The sequence below is a fragment of the Leuresthes tenuis genome, unplaced genomic scaffold, assembly GCF_036924035.1.
Source record: "Leuresthes tenuis unplaced genomic scaffold, fLeuTen1.0.hap1 SCAF_10, whole genome shotgun sequence".
In the NCBI taxonomy this organism is placed as follows: Eukaryota; Metazoa; Chordata; class Actinopteri; order Atheriniformes; family Atherinopsidae; genus Leuresthes; species Leuresthes tenuis.
In genome coordinates this window covers 35883374-35900786 of record NW_027325364.1, presented here as the reverse complement: position 1 = coordinate 35900786, position 17413 = coordinate 35883374, and the positions used below count along the sequence as shown (strand labels likewise).

At 40.7% G+C, this 17413-nt stretch overlaps 2 protein-coding genes across 3 annotated transcripts in view; one reads left to right on the top strand and one right to left on the bottom strand.

Moving 5' to 3' along the window:
• tcaim (T cell activation inhibitor, mitochondrial) overlaps positions 1-17413 on the top strand; it is a 382005-nt gene that overhangs the window by 307813 nt on the left and 56779 nt on the right. The gene's annotated exons all lie outside the window — the stretch shown is intronic.
• The window catches only part of LOC140316926 (sodium- and chloride-dependent transporter XTRP3-like), a 31759-nt gene that overhangs the window by 8530 nt on the left and 5816 nt on the right, over positions 1-17413 (bottom strand). The window contains exons 2-7 of the mRNA XM_072395006.1: positions 16208-16348; positions 15682-15773; positions 15323-15550; positions 13981-14091; positions 13621-13862; positions 12412-12574 (exon numbers count right to left, since the gene is read on the bottom strand). Of these exons, the coding sequence (XP_072251107.1) occupies positions 12412-12574; positions 13621-13862; positions 13981-14091; positions 15323-15550; positions 15682-15773; positions 16208-16348 (977 nt within the window). The remainder of the gene's footprint in view (positions 1-12411; positions 12575-13620; positions 13863-13980; positions 14092-15322; positions 15551-15681; positions 15774-16207; positions 16349-17413) is intronic.

The following is a 17413-nucleotide window of genomic DNA, read 5'->3' as shown; positions in this document are numbered from 1 at the left end:
AGAGGTTAAAGGGAGCCAAAATTTAGTCTCCCCAGGTTGACTTGCATGTTTGTGCGCCTTTTTTCTCTCCAGTATAATGCACTTCCAAATGCATGAAACTTCGTGAATTCTGCTGTATTCAAGTGATCTTTTTTTAACTGAATTGTTGAACGGTGATTTGAACAGACCTCTATTTATTTTTCTGATAGTATGGACTTAATATATGAACTGATATTTTTTCCTCCATTTGAAAAAATCTCTGTCCAGATGAGAATGGAGAAATTCCCACAAATGTTGAAATTATTGTGAGCCAGCAGGTGGTGATAATGTCAACACTGGCAACACAAAAAATACAAGAGAAGAATATTTAGAGCATGTCTCGTAATCTGATTTTCCTTTAGCAAAAACTTTAGAACTAAAACAGTAGTTTGTGCAATGGCAAGACCAATGCAACAGAACTAGAATTGGTGCTCAAAGTGACATTACAGCACAAATTGATGAAAGCCAGAGAAAATATCTGACAGAGGGCATGTGCAAAGTGGCCTGAGATGCCCATCACCTTCTGTTGTCATTTACATACTGATTCACTGACGATGGAGATTTTAAACATCTTCACATTGGAAGGCATTTTAAAAACTCATTATAGCATTATATACATATTGATGATAAATGCAAATGCAGAAGAAAAAGTTTGCTATATAAAATATCTATGCTAATTTGACTGAGCCTAAGTGTTGAGTTTGTCAGATCATCCCGTCCAGGCTGAAACTGACAACACAGAGACAGATTTCCGGGTTATGTCAAGTACTTACTGGCTGCTTTTTGTTTACTCTGCTTCAGCTCATCTTAAACTATCTCAGATGTATAGGATTGCAAAGGTCCTGTCAACTTATTTATCACTCCATTATTATCTTTTTAAATCAAATGGAGGTGCTTTCAGGGTCAAATGAAAACCATTTGGAATTATATGTTGCTGAAACATTTTGTGGTTTCATACTAAAGTCCATTCATCAATTTTCTATACCTTTTGTACAGAATAAAATAGAATAATAAAGCCATCCATTCATACATTTTCTATACCCGCTTATTCCAGTTTTGGGTCACAGGGGGCTGGAGCCTATCCCAGCTGTCATAGGGCGAGAGGCAGAGTACAGCCTGGACCTGGACAGGTCGCCAGTCTATCACAGGGCCACACAGACAAACAAATGAAACACACAACCATGCAATCACACTCACTCCAAGGGACAATTTAGAGTCACCAACTAACCTAACGTGCATGTTTTTGGATGGTGGGAGGAAGCTTGAGTACCTGGAGAGAACCCACGCATACACGGGGAGAACATGCAGACTCCACACAGAAAGGCCCCAGACAGGAATCAAACCTGGAACCCTCTTGCTGTGAGGCAATGGTGCTAAACACCACACCCCCTTGCAGCCCATAATACAGCCTCAATTCCAAAAAATTTGTGATAATGTAAAATACAAAAAAAAAAACAATAAAAACAGAATCTCACAAATTACTATTGTATTCATAATAGAACATAAAAATATATCATAAACTGAGAGTGAGACATTACACCTGAATTTAATGCAGCAAATGTCTCAAAGAAATGAGAACAAGGTATAACAACGAAAGGCTGGAAAATTAAGTGGTGCCACAAAGGAACAACTGGAGGAACAACTGCAACTATTTAAGTTAATTGGCAACAGGTCAGTAATGTGATTGGATATACAAAGAGCACCTTAGAGAGGCAGAGTCTCTTAGATGGGAAGCAATCAGCATAAAAATTGTGTCTAAAACTGTGGAACAATTTTGAAAAAAATATCCTCAATGTAAAACTGTAACAATTTTGAACAGTCCATCTTCTACAGTGCATAATATCATCATAAGATCAGAGAATCTGGAGACATCTCTGTGTACAAGGGACTCAGTTGATATTCTTCTGCACTCTTTCTTTTTTGATAATCATGGACACTGTTTTTTCCAGACTAAAGAGGAAAGGGACCATCTAGCTTGTTATCAGCTCTCAGTTCAAAGTCAGAATCTGATGGTATGGAGGTGCATTAGTGCCTATGGAACTGGAAACCTGAACATCTGGAAAGGCTCCATAAATGCTGAAAGGTATATACAGGTTGTAGAGCAACATATGCTCCCATCCAAATAAGAAAAATCTACTTTTCACAATTAGAAAAACAAAAATTTAGATAACATTAAAACATAAGCATAAGCAAAATCTATGTTATATATTCCATCATAACTGAGGAGCCCCCAGCACACACACTCATTGTTGAAAGTCTGCTGTCGGCAGAAATTACCTTCTTTCCTGGTTGTTGTTGCATCGAAGCTGAAGAAGCCTCAGACTGAACACAATCTGTGTTTGATCACTAAGTTATTTAGAGGGTGGTCTGTGTTTTTCTTTATGTTGATTAACTTGTGCAGCATTCTTCATTATTTTTCCATTCGGCTTCTTTATCAGTTTATTACGTTTCTTTGAGTCTCTGGCTCTGATGTTGATGCCCCAACATAGGGACTGTTTCTTTAACCAATCAGTTCTAAAATTCGCCTCACGGGGCCAGCTAGTTTGCCCAAAATAACATCAGCATTTTTCCTTCCTCTGTTTGGAAGGTCAGAGCAAAACTATTACCGTTAAGTTGGCGAACAAAACACATGTTAAAAATCACATGAGACTCGACCCTGTCTGGACCACACCACACCTCCTGAGGTTATAAAGACCTGCCCTCAAACATTAGCCCTCTCTCTTTTCCCTCCACACCAGTCAAAGGAACTCACCAACGTATCCTCTTACCTTACTACATTTAATTGTGGATGCATTTGTTAAAAGCGAGTTAAGTTTAAACTCAAACTCCGCCAACTAGTTCACAGTCTTTTGTTTATCACCCAAGCAATGTCGGTCCATAACAGTTCCATTACATGCCCCCTCAGCCTATACAGCAGCCTCAAGTTCAAGGTTGTGTGTCTCAGCCACCTCCAGTTACATAAGCCCCACTCCTTAGTTGAGGTTTCCCTCCTGCCAATCCAAGCTTCTCCTTATCTATTGCTCCTGTGCAGCAAACTATAGGTTCCAGGTTTTCAACATGTGTGGAAGGACCATCATTGCAGCCAGTGAGATCATTAGTGGGCATGTTACAATCATTAAGAGCAAGAGAAGGTGATGTTCAGAGATTGTTGAGTAAGCTTCCCACAGAGCAAGTTTCTAATTTTGCGAGACACGACCGCTCAGCATCACCAAATGCTCGCTATACCCTTGTCTCTAGTCACAACAAAACCTTCAATACCTATGCCATCTTAGATAATGGATCTGAATGGATCTGAGGGCACAATCTTGTTACCCGTTGCAGCTGAATATCTGGGCTTGGGGGGAGAGCCTGAGCAAAGACTGAAAAGCTTGAATGAAGAACTGTAAACTTCAAATTATCTGCTGCCTCAAGCACTGAGAAAAAATATTTAATTGAGAGGGCTTTCACACTAAACACAATAATGTTTGTTGAGCAGAGTTATCCAGTTGAGAAACTAAAGCAGCGCTATTCCTATCTACATGGTCTCCCACTAAGATCCTTCTTCAAAGTTCAGCCGCACATTTTCATAGGATCAGACCAACGTCTCATTTGTCATGGCCAGAGCACCTCTAAAGCAACTGACCATACCTCGCTTGGAACTGTCTGCAGCTTTAACAGTAGCTCAACTAAGTAAACTAATCAAAACTGAACTGACAGTCTATTACCAGAATTTGGCTGTGGTCTGATTCCATTGTAGTACTAACATGGCTTCATTCTGAGTCCTGCAGGTATAAACCCTTTGCCAACAGAATTGCAGAGATACTCAACCTAACCTCAACTGGTGAATGGAGGTATGCGGCTACAAGACCGAACCCAGCTGACGACATTACTATAGGTAAGCCACTCAAGGCCCTAATCAGTACACATTGATGGCATACAGGCCCGTATCCCTTCACCTTCCCTCTAGTGAGTGGCTAATCTGTCCTGCCCAGGCTGAGATAAGAAAACCCATGTTCTGTGGTCTCACACAGACCACTAATTTATTTGACCTACCTGACCCAAAACACTACAGCGCTTGGACAGATCTAGTGGATGTCACATACCAAATTATGCAAACTGAAACCAGTGGCTCTGATTCTGAAACCCCAGCCTCAATAAGAAGCAATGCTGAAATTGCCCTGATCTCTAATGCACAATCTGAAAGTTTCCCTGAGGAATTCCTGGCTATGAAACCTGGAAAGGAGACCCCCTCATGTAGTCGCCTTCTGCCTCTATCCCTCCAGTTCGATAAAACATTTGAGGTCATAAGAGTGGGTGGCAGATTAAAACAAAGTGACAAGCTTTGGTCTGATACTATACACCACGTTGTTCTAGATCCTAAGCATCCACTAACACTGCTTCTGAGACAAGACTAACATCTCCTCCACCCAGGACCTGACCGAGTGTTTGCTGAGGTCTGACGTGCATACTGGATCTTGCGGGACTGACAAGCCACAACTAAAGCATCAATGGGCATGTAATGAGTGCAGAAAATGGCGTGGTAAATCTGTCTGTCCTAAGATGGCTGACCTGTCGTCCTCCAGAATGAGACCTCCTTTCTGGTCAACAGGAGTAGACTCCTTTGGGCCCCAACGCATTAAATTGGGGTGCCGGGTAGAGAAACGATGGGGAACATTATTCAAGTGCATGATCACCAGATGTACCCATATAGAACTCTTGACAAGTCTTAACTCTGATAGTTTCCTTATGTCCCTCAGGCGTTTCATTGCCTATAGAGGACGCCCCTTTGAGCTCCTCTCTGACTGTGGGACCCACTTCAAAGGAGGAGACAGAGAACGAAGGGATGCATTCACAGCCATGGATTCAAACATAACAACTAAGTCACCATCAGATTTCCTGTTCCACCTGAAATCCACAACCCTCACTTTATTTATTTTTTATTCCAGATGAGATGTGAGAGTGATTGTTTCCACACCATGACACAAAGTGATTCACCAGTTCCCTGTACTTAGCATCTTGTCCATCACTGATACACCCAACAACTGCAGAGTATTTCTGGAGATGACAAGACAAGAGTTGTACTGGAAATCTAAGGTGTACAAATTGAATAGAAACAATGAGTGCAGTACCCTGTGGTACTCCTGTGCTGCTGACCACCCTTTCACACACAACCCTTCGGTCTCACAAACTGTGGTCTTTTTGTCAGGTAGTCAATAATCCAGGTGGTTGTGGGGGCATCCATCTGTATTTTTGCAGCTTCTTACATAACAGTGCAGGCTAAATTGTATCTAAAGCATAGATCCAATATGGCGCCGCGGATGACTTCCTCAGTACTTAGCTCTCTCGTGCTTTGCGTGTTTTTGTATGTTTACTCCGTTTTTTGCTCATAAAAGTGAGTCAGCGGGGACTGTGCACCCTGCTCCCATCTATACACCTGGTGAATGTCCTATCACTTGCAAATGAAATGGATGAACTGGTGCTCTTGAACTCTAAAATACAAGACTTTTGTGAATCCACCACCCTCAGCTTCACTGAAACCTGGCTCAGGGAACACATTGAATGCCGGGCTTCACTGGTTTTTTGAGCAGACCACAGAGCGGAGCTTTCGGAGAAAACAAGATGAGGTGGAATTTGCTTCTTGTTGAAAATGTAATATTACCTTTCATTGTATATATTTATGCATTGTGCTTATACAGAGTCGAATCCACTCCTTTTTGAAGGGAACAAGTATTAACCGCACGGTGTGAAGAGTTAAAACAGGAAAGGTACTGAGTTGAGTGTTGACAGAAACCTCTATATGCTTACACAACAGAGTCAAAACAGTTGGGATGAGGCCTACAGTTTAAAATTACCAGACACAGGGAGATAGGGAGGAATTTTCCCACATATGGAGAAGACATCTGACTGGACTAGAGTGTGCAGACCAAGACATTTTGAAAATACAATAACAACAAAACATTGGTTCACTCCAAATCTGAGGAAACTGCGCCAGACCAAGGAGGAGGCCTACAGCAAAGGGGACTGGACCCTGTACAAGCAGGCCAGAAATGAGCTGACCAAGGAGATCAGGGTAGCTAAGAGGAGCTACAGTGAGGAGTTTAAATACAAGAAGCTTCACAGCCAACGAGGCCTGCAGCACATCACCAACAACAGGAGTCCATCCCCCCACCCCAAGGAACATCCCCGACTGGCTGATGACTAAACAATTTCTACTGTAGATTTGGAAAACAACCATTCACACCTCCTATCTGCTCATCCTCACCTCACACCTGTTTGTCCCCCTTCTGCTGACCAACTGGCCCCCATCTTTACCCAGATCTTCAACAGATCTCTGGAGCTGTGTGAAGTGCCCTCTTGCTTCAAACACTCCACCATCATCCTGGTCCCAAAGAAGTTCACCATCACACGAATAAATGACTATAGGCCTGTCACCCTGACGTTTGTGGTCATGAAGTCCTTTGAGAGACTGGTGTTGAGCCATATGAACAACATCACAAGCCCCCTGCTGGATCCCCTGCAGTTTGCTTACAGGGCAAACAGATCGGCCAATGATGCAGTCAGTGCACTACATCTTGCCTCGCCTTGGGTGTCTTCTCTCCTAGCTACTCTCCATATACACAAATGACTGTACCTCAGGGGAAACTGTAAAACCCCTCAATTCGCTGATGACACCACTGTCATTGGTCTGATCCAGAACGATGACGAGTCTGTGTATAGATAGGAGGTGGACCAGATGGTCCATTGGTGCAGTCAGAACCACCTGGAGCTGAACTCGCTCAAGACTGTGAAGATGATGGTGGACTGTCAGAGAAAACCCCTCATCATCAGCCGCATTTGGACAGAGAGGTTCTAAGAACACAGTTCTGGAAATTTTGTTGGAAGAACTGCCCTTCCCCAGGGGAACTGTTTCATTGACATGAGTCAGGGACTGATGTGACGCAACTATCTGCGATAGGCGTGTTACTTTTGCACTACACTAAGCAACAGAACAAAACCGCGAAAAGTAAGGAGAGAAGAAAACAACACCACCAAGAAGCTAATATGAAGAGCGAGGAGGCCACCATGTTCATGGTCTGCATGACGATAATATTAATCATAGACGATCACATCAGGTGTCTAAGATCAAGGCTGGAAGAGCACACAGCGAGAGTCAGGAGACAAAGAATTGAACAGTGGGCAATACTTCTTCATTTCATGAAGGAAAGAAGGAGAGCAGAGCACTGCAGACAAAGGAGACAACTTGTAAGTTTAACTTATTAAACTTGTGCCGGTTGTGTCCGTGTCATATGAGTAAACATTTCAGACAAGGGGCGTAGCTACCAACCACCAAACACCTACGTCATATGTGTTCCTATAGACCCCAGAAAAGACCCTGCTTCGGAGATGGAGCTAAAATGGTTATAGGAACTGAGGGCCGTGGTCCCTAGTTCCTGTGTGTCGGAATGCGCAAAAAAACGGCCCTGTTCCTGAAAAGGTCATAGGAACTGCAAAAGGTTCCTACAGTGGGAATGCGCCTATCCTCAAGAATACAGTGCCTACTGTGGATCACTTCAGATTCCTAGGATTCGCACTTTCCCGGGATTTGAAGTGGTCATGACATATATACTCTTTCCAACAGAAGGCCCAGCAGAGTTTGTGCTTCCTGCTGCAAGTCAGGAAGTTGCTGGTCACCTTCTCCAATGCCATCATCCAGTCAGTCCTGTGCACATCAATCATTGTCTGATTTGGCTCAGCCATGAAGCAGAACAGGGCTAGACTGCAACAGACAATCAGGTCTGCAGAGAGGATCATCGTTGCTGATCTTCCATCCATTCAAAACATGTACAGGTCCAGGGTAAGAGAAAGGGCAGAAAACATCTCTGCAGACCCCTCACATCCTGGACATAAACTCTTTAAACTGCTGCCTTCAGGCAGGTGCTACAAAGTTTGCAAAAACCAGCCACCATAGAGACAGTTTCTTCTCCCAGGCTGTCATTCTGATGAACACTGTGCAATAACCCACGAAATGCACATTTGCACTTCTCAACTTGCACTGTTAAAACAATAGTTTGTAGATTTTCTTAATATTTTTTAAGACTTTTCTGTAACTTGTTTTTACTTATTTTTATCTTCTTCTTGTATTTACATTTTTCCTTGTGTATATATTCCCCATTTAAATTATTATTTTTTTTCAATACAGAGAGCAAAGGGAACCCAGAGTCAAATTCCTTGTTTGTGTGCACAAACTTGGCCAAATAAAGATGATTCTGACGAAATTAAATATATGATCCTCACAGTGCTGCCTGTTTTACCCAGGTGAGAGTGGGCTCACTGAAGCCGGTAGATGAGGGCATCTTTAATACCCATCCCAGAACGAATGGCAAACTGTAGTGGGTACTGAAAGGTTTTCATTTGCTTATTTGAGAGGGCCAATAACAGTCTCCATGACTTTTATGATGTGTGATGTTAGGGCAACTAGTCTGTAGTCACTGAAGGCAGATTGGTGATATTTTTGGGTACTGGAACAAGTCAGGATGTCTTCCACAGCACTGGAACTTTCTCCTGACTCAGGCTAAGGTTGAAGAGGTGCTGTAGAATCCCACATAGCTGTTCTGCACAGGTCTTCAGGACTCTGGGGCTGACACCATCTTAACCTGCAGTCTTGTTCTGGTTCAATCTCTCCCGCTGCCTCTTCACCTGACTGCTGAAGACACATTGGCTGTGCTTGGACAGATTCTTTTCACTTTGTACATACTTCCATTTGGTAATATTACAAGAGAGCATAGCAGAAATTTCCATTACTACCCAGGTGGTCCTGAGCTATTCTTATTCAAGAAGCCTGATGAAACCAATCAGTTGATTACACTAAAAGCACGTCTCAAAGACATAGAGCCATGGATGACTCATAAGTTTCTGCTTCTAAATTCAGACAAAACTGAAGTTGTTCTCTTTGGACCTGAGCGCTTCAGGGAGAAACTATCTTGCTATACAGTTACTGTAGATGACATTTCCTTGGCTTCTAGTACTACAGTGAGGAACCTTGGAGTTATTTTTATTAGGATCTGTCCTTTAACTCACATATAAAACTGGTTTCTAGAACTGCCTTCTTTCACCTTCGTAATATTGCCAATGTTAGGAAGATCCTGTCTCAGACTGATGCATTTGTTACTTACTGGACAGTAATTCTTGATTGGTTAATTTGGTGTCTGTTTTAAAAAAAGCGTAAATACTTTCCAACTCCAGTTTGTAGCTTGTTTTCTTTCAAATAAAATAACAATATGGTATTCTGTAATTGATCGATGAATTCCCTAAAAAATTTTTTTTTAATCACAAATAAAGTAATAATGGAAAAAAAAAAGTTTGCATGTGAGGTGTTGAATGTCAGTGTCTGTTTACTTAGGAGTACCAGAGCTACTAGTGGGAAAAGGTAGTCTTGAGTAGCCCTGAGTTATGACCAAACTAAAGGTTGATTAAACTAAAGGTGAACATAATACACTAATTGTGTTATTGATAAAATGGGTATATGTGATTGTGTTTACTTGAATGTTTATAGAAAAAGAGAAAATATTTGTGACTTTAGTTTTTATAAAAACATACAATTCTAAGCAGATGCAGTAATAAAGCCTCATTCAAAGACATTCTCCAAAAACACTGCATAGGGCAGGAAAAAGAAGCTTCTGCATTGTTTGGTACATTTCTTGGCAAAGGCTTGAGTTTTCCTGGTGACCGTCTGAGGTGTATAGCCGTTCTCTGTATTCAGAGTACTAATTTAGTTGCAGCTTAACAGCCATTGCTTTAAAGGTCCTATATCATGCTCCTTTTCAGCACATTGATATCAGATTAACCTCAGAAAAAGTTTTTTTCCAGTGACAGTTCAGGTTGTCCTCTCAGTTTAGCCCAGTTTTTCAGTCCTATCCTTACAGACCGTTTCAGTGTGTAAAGGTCTAAATGTTCGTCTGCTGACCACGACTCTTTCAGGAAGAGGTCAGTGACTGAAAGAAGAGCAACCAACACAGATGGTCAGAACACTGTCAGACGCCTCCAACTTTCTCTGTGTGACCATTTTACATGTAAACATAGCAGAATCTAAAGATGTTTTTAGCCTATGACTGTGATTCCATCTGACAGCTATGAAATCAGGACTTTATCAGTGCAGAGCTGCAGTCTGGATAACGGTTTGCATGTTAACGTGGCTGCATCTATGTCATCATTTCAGACAGGGATGTGGCTGCATCAGTACAGTGCAGCTAAGTGAGCACAGAGGGAGGAGAGGCACAAACAGATGGAAAGTCTGACAAAAGGCCAGCTGAGTTGGTGTTTCACAGATGAACAGACGGAGACGTGGACTCTCACCAACTACATAAAAGTGTTGGATTGGATCACAGTTTTACAATATGTCCACTGCTTTACTTATCTTTAGACAAATGTTATACCGCTTTGCCACAGCAAAATTTTTAAAATCCTTTGTATAAAAGTAAATCTTTCTTTACAAATACCACACTGTTGGTATACTGTAGCCTCCATCAGCTAGTTTGTGTGTTACCATTAACCAAACTAACAAGTTGAGGCAGCAAGTGAGCAGCAACTCCGGTAGCAGTGTCAGTTGCTGCTTGACAGTAAGTATAGCAGTAAAAATATTATAAAATAATATAAATGCAACAAATATTTTAACTTAATCTTAAAGCTTTGAAGTTTTTTTGGTAGTCCAGTGACTGTGCACAAGTCACAGTAGGACACAGTCCCACTCTAAAAAAACACCCTTGAAGCCTTGTATTTGCCCTTGAAGCTACTGTGGTACTTCACTTGCATTTGAGACAGAGTTAGCAGTGTCAACAGGCTACACTTTCATTTGTATTTAATTCAGTGACTCACTCAGCATAAGCAACCAGAAGGGTTTTGTCATTTTTAGACTTGTAGCCTTCTAGTAACCCATCGTGACCAAGAAAACATACAAAATTCCTATTGGCTACAGCTTTAATTGACTAGGGACTCCAGCAATGACAGTAGCAAGACTGCTTATGTTTTATACATCAGAGTTTAGAAATGATGCAAAACACTATGAAAATTCATTTTCACCACTGTTGCAGCCTTTAAAAATGGGATATTTTTCATGGCCATTTAATAAAATAAAAAAATAGCTTAAAACAGTCAGTAATACTGTTAATGGATGTCTTATGATGAATAATGGTATTCGTTTAGAGTTCTATTTTGCATAGTTGTTGCATATCTTTCATAGTTTCTATCCTATCCAGATTAATTAAATTAATTTGCCACAAATAGTGTCTCTCCAGTAACAAAAACATATACAGGCTACAAGTAAATATAGAGTTGCAGTCAGAAGGTTGGCAATTTGATCCCCAGCCTCTTCACAAGTCAAAAGCCGCTTTCACACATGAATATTGGAAATGTTCACATGTTTGATCGGGTCTTTTTCCACAGATCGGGTTCACACAAGCGCATCACAGTAAGAGGCTTTCTGATGGAGATCATCTCATACGGAAATGCACGGAAATACAAGGGGGAGTTACAAGGGGTGTCTAGAATGCACAGGACACAATGTCTGATGTTCAAATTAGACTGTGTTGATATTAGTACTGCATGTATCTGTACATGTCCAGCTTGGAGCAGATAGCAGCAGACAGGTCAGCAGTAGCACACGCACACACTCACACACACCCACACACACGATGGCAGTAAACGCTCCTGAATATTTGCTGATATATTCATACATTGTCTCACCTGCTGATGATTTTACTAGAGGACTGGGTGGAACATATTTGCAAATTCAGAGCAAATGTTGCATTTGAGTTCTCACATGTCACCACTCTAAACACCTCTACAACATTATATACATACATACATCCATATATATATATATATATGTAAATATAAATATACATGTGTGTGTGTAAATGGTTTTATAAAGTGTTACAGGTCACTGTATATTTTTGTTGCCATCCTTTGTATGTGTCTGCCATGTCTCTATGTTTAAGGTGCAGTTCCCTGAGGGATGATTGAGGTCACCTGCATGAAGCTGAGGGTGCGACTTATATAAGTGGATCTTTCCTCCGTCCTCCCTCTCTCAACTCCCTGGCACAAGATCCCATCCTTCGTTTGTGTTGCACTTCTTTTTGGTTGTAAATAAATGTTATTCTTTTGAATCATACTCAGTATGGTTTTCCTTAATGTTGTTGTGACTTTGAGCTGGTCGTAACAAAAGGCTAGACAAGTGCAGACCATTTACCATTTCTTTTTCAAAGAAATCTGTGTTTCTAAATCTCTAAAGTCTCTTCAGAGTACATCACCTTACATTACATATAAAGTGTTCTTTTCATTAAAAGGTGGATCAAACACGTATATTCCAATAATTTTGATAAATAAAAACAATATTTTTGTGTGTACTATTTAGAAGAATAAAATAAATTCGGAACATACAGTGTTTAGTTCATTCTCAAGGTTGCACTCCTCCAGTTTGTCAGAAAGTTCAGCAAACTGCTGTGGGTTCGTTGTGTTCAGCCTCTCAATCCAGTCAAAGACATTGTCTATGGTGATGCTATCTTCAGCCAGATTGAAGGTATTCAACAGCAATGTGCGTGACCTAAAAGAGGAGGAAAATTGACAATTATATATATAAAAAAACTACCTTAATACGGCTTTCACCAAGAACATGAAGCAGAGGCAATTCTGTAACTATTGAGCAAAGCTTTCTGTGGTTCATAATATAAACCAGATCCTGTTTGGATGCATAAATTGTTTAATAAATTCCAGAAGCCCTGGAAAAACTGACCATCTCTGACAAGGAAAAATAAAACAGACCAGGTCATTCCAGATGTTCACTACACAATAACAACTTGTTTTTTGTTATGTTCTCTTGTGCTTCGTGTACACCTGCACATCCATGCTATCACATCCTATTTTCACCTTACTTGCACAGTCAGTCCACAAAAATACACAATAAATAAAACAAATCCTAGTATTCTGCCTCTTGGTTACATTACTTTATATCACTGCACCTACCTCGCTTTTTAACTTACTGTACCAACACATGTAAACCATCCAGATATTTTGTTTTATGTTTATATTCATGTTTCTGTATTTATCAGACGCTTTTATCCAAAGCGACTTACAAATGAAGATATAACAGCTTTATAAAAAGCTAACAATAAACTACATAGAAGGAACCCAGGAGTCCGACTCTGTCAGAGGGGACAGAGTAGAGATAGGGTGCAGGCATAGAAGGAAGTGCAGAAAGATAAAGTGCAGAGATAGAGGGGGGAGGGAAGTACAAGGTAAGTGCTGGGATAGGAGATGCTCTCTGAAGAGCTGGGTTTTCAGGAGCTTCTTGAAGATAGACAGGGACGCCCCTGTTCTGGTAGCGCTCGGTAGGTCATTCCACCATCGTGGGACGACACATGAACAGAGTTTGGATTGTCTTAGGCGTGGTGTAGGAGCTGCTAGACGACAATCCTGGGACCAACGGAGGGACCCAGTTGTTTTACTTTCTTTTACTGCCTTTGGGGTGCCTAAATTACCTCATGAGAAACAACAACTGTATACCATTTAATGGTACATACATCCAGATTCACACTCATGCATACAGGTGTAAAGGTCTTATCTTCATACTTTAACATAAAACACACATACCTTTCCAGGCAATTCTCATAGTTGACAGTGGCCTTGAAACCATAGATTGCAAAGGTGACAATGCTAGAAAAGATGGAGGTCCCACTGTTGATGAGAGAGATAACTATGGCCTGGCGCTCAAAGTTGTTGTGGTACTGGTTGTAGCTGGAGAAAGCTATGAGTGACCCAAAACCCAAACCCAGAGAGAAAAAGATCTGAGTGCCCGCATTTATCCATGTGGTAGGATTGGCGAGCTCTTCCATCTACAATCACAGAAATGCACAAGCACATGTCAGCAAATGACAGTACACAGACACTACAGTCAACCTGAAAAAATTCAGCGCTTTTTCTCTATATTCCTAGACCCACATCCAATCTTACCTTGGGTGTGAACATGTATTTGACACCACTGATAGCGCCATGAAGGGTGATGCCCCGAATCAGGTAAATAAAGAGGACCACATATGGAAATATGGCTGTAAAGTAGACAACCTACAGAAGCCAAACAGAACAAAGTAATGCTGATATTCAAATGGATGTGTACAGTACAATATAAATATAGATATTTATATTTATATATACAGTATATATATATCCAGGGTGCGATTTGTGAAAAAAACAGAGAGGGGGGGGATTTTGAGAAACATTTTATTCAGAAAAATTACTACACAACAGTGTGAAAACATGAAAACTGATTGAAAAATTGATTCTTGTGTAGATCAACCTTACACTTAGGTTACATAAAGGCGGTAGGCCTATTTTGAACTTAACCACGGTACTTGCAGAAATATTTTCTCAAAATTTTGTTTTTGAATTTGCCAAAAAAAAAATAGGAAGGGTCAATGTGGAGCCTCTCTTGAATATAGGGACCCAGTTCTTTCATTTCAGAGCAGGCTGTGCACTGGACTGACCTGTCTGTGGTGCCAGTAAGCCACTCTCAACCCTCTCGCCATTTAGCGAAGCGACCCGGCTCAATGCAGCCCCCAGCCATAGTTTCGGGGGGCGAGGGATTAGCAAGTGACACCTCGGCCTGGGAGCTCATGTTTTCTATCTATCTTCTCAGCCAGGGAGATGCTGCTGTCCACCATCCAATCAGCAATATCAGATCTTGTTTCATCTTCTGTTATATTTTTTCTCTGAATTTTTTTGTTGTGTTCCTGTAAAATATGACGATATGCTACTCTAGGTTTCATTCACTTTTTTCCAAAAACACAATCGAAATGAACACGGACTCTTTGTATTTTGGTTGTTAATAATTACGATGTAATGGTGAAATTATTTTGTGTGTGTGCGTGTGGAGGGGGGGGTAATTCAGCAGAGAGTAGGACGTGTAAACCAGAGGGGGGGAAGCAAATCGCACCCTGTATCTATCTATCTATCTATTTATAGATATGGGACAGACAGTCAGTCAGTCAGACAGATAGATAGATAGTTAGATAGATAGATAGATAGATAGATAGATAGATAGATAGATAGATAGATAGATAGATACATAGATACATAGATAGATAGATAGATAGATAGATAGATAGATAGATAGATAGATAGATAGATAGATAGATAGATAGATAGATAGATACATAGATAGATAGATAGATAGATAGATAGATAGATAGATAGATAGATAGATAGATAGATAGATAGATAGATAGATAGATAGATAGATAGATAGATAGATAGATAGAAAGAAAACATGTCTATAAAAGGCAGGGAGCTGTCTTACCTTTCCAGTTGACTTTAGTCCACGAATAATGAATAGGTATGTTATCACCCATGCAAGCAGGAGACACAGTGCCTGACCAGTATGAATGCCTCCATTCTCTTGAATGGAGGGAGAAATATTCAGTGTTTCCCTGTAGAAGAAATATTGGGTGGGTGAAGCTTTTTCACATTCCTCTATAGGTCCTGTCCGGTTCAAATTTATGGGGCAAACTGACCAGGGCAAGACTGACTGGGATGGGAACAAACAAAGAGAAGCAGAGATGTGTTACCATACAGTCCAAATGAGATCCAGCATTGTGTATATAAAGCAGCTGTATGTGCTACAGCAAAACTAAGATAGTTTATTAGTTAGCAGCTCACTTGAAATGAATGAAAGAGATACCAGAAACTCCATGCATTGATGATGTTGTAATAGAGACACAGGTACAAGGATGTCACAACACTAGCAAGACCTAAAACAAGAGAATTACAGAGAAAATTAAAGATCAAAGGCCATACAAAATAAGTTTTTCTACATTTTACACCTTTGTGCGTCTGGGCTGATTCATATGCATTCAAGCTCTATGCATCAATAACTAAGTCCAGCGTTTTTGATGTACTCTCCCTGAAAGCCCAGGCTGCCAGACGTTTGGTTTATATCTTTATATCAATGAAAAGTAATGGTTTTCCATTCAGGGAGCATAGTTTAAACCAAGTAATCAAACAACACAAAGCACCAGAGGCCTAAGCATCTCCTTTACTGTATTTTACACTTCACATCACATGCTGCTTGCTGCCAACGGTTAGGCAAAAGTACTGTTAGTTATTATCTATGTGCATGGAGTGAGAAGTCCAAGTGTAGATTTACATGCACTGTTGCCAGTACAATGTAGAAGTTAACACTTACCAACTCCTCCCAAATAAGGGCTGATAGCAGTCCATGCCCCAATGCTACCTAATCGCATCTTCTGACCAATGGCAAGCTCCATATAGAATAAAGGCACACCCTCCAGAAGCAGCATGATGAGATATGGAATCAAGAACCCCCCTGAAAATAGCAACATATCATTAAGCTGACTCAGAGCAAAAACTTAAAAAAACACACATAACATAAAATAAGGACATTTGTTTCCAGTATAATCAGAATAGTATACTCAGAAATAACAATATAACAAAACATTTCTCTGAAATGGTGTTCAACAGCTGCACAATCACACAGACAACCTTTGACTACATGGGTGGACCCGAGATATTTGTGTTTTCACACATAACTTGTTTTTATGAATGAAAGCGAACCTCCTGCAGTGTAACCATGTGACTTCCACCCTCAAGTTAGGGTTATACTCAATTACACGTGTGGTTGTGATGTCATCTGCCTCACATCGTCATACTCTCTGTCAAACTGCTGACAGGGGAGAAAAGGCAGGGCCAACCATCGCTGCAGACTGACAAAAAATGATCAAAGTTTCATTTTCATCCCTGCTCACATGTGCAAACACTTGTTTTATCTAATTTTATTAAATGTAAACATGCGACTACAGCATACCAAATCAGTCATGAAGATGGTGGAGGAAAAAAAGATATTTGTCTAACTAAAACTGAACAAATCAGCTGAGCAATCTGTTCACTGTTAATGGTTATGTGGCAAAAAAGCACTCATGAGCATGAGCCAGGGCCACAGGAGGGGAGAGCAAACAAAAGTAGGCCCACGACAGCAATGAGAAACACGGAATAACTCACACATTGGCTGCGTTGAGTCAGACTCAGCTGTTGACACCTTGTGAAGGTTCACAGGGATGCCAAAGCAGCTGCACTACATACATCCTCAGAAAGAGCGCAGCAAAACCAGGAGGTAGTCTTTTCTAGTGTACACATAAGAGCTCAGATCTTTGTCAGTGAAGAGGTGCACTAAGGCTAAAGTCAAGTCCATAAGTACATGAATATTTTCAAAAACTAAGTTCTTTTTTATGTTTTGAAAAAAATGAAAAATAAAAATCTTTTTCCCACGGAAATGCAAAACGCACTCAGAAAAGAGTATCATCCAGAACAAGTTCAATGGAGACAGCTAATGGCTAACGCACCAGTGGAACACACTTGCCTGATTATTTCCAAA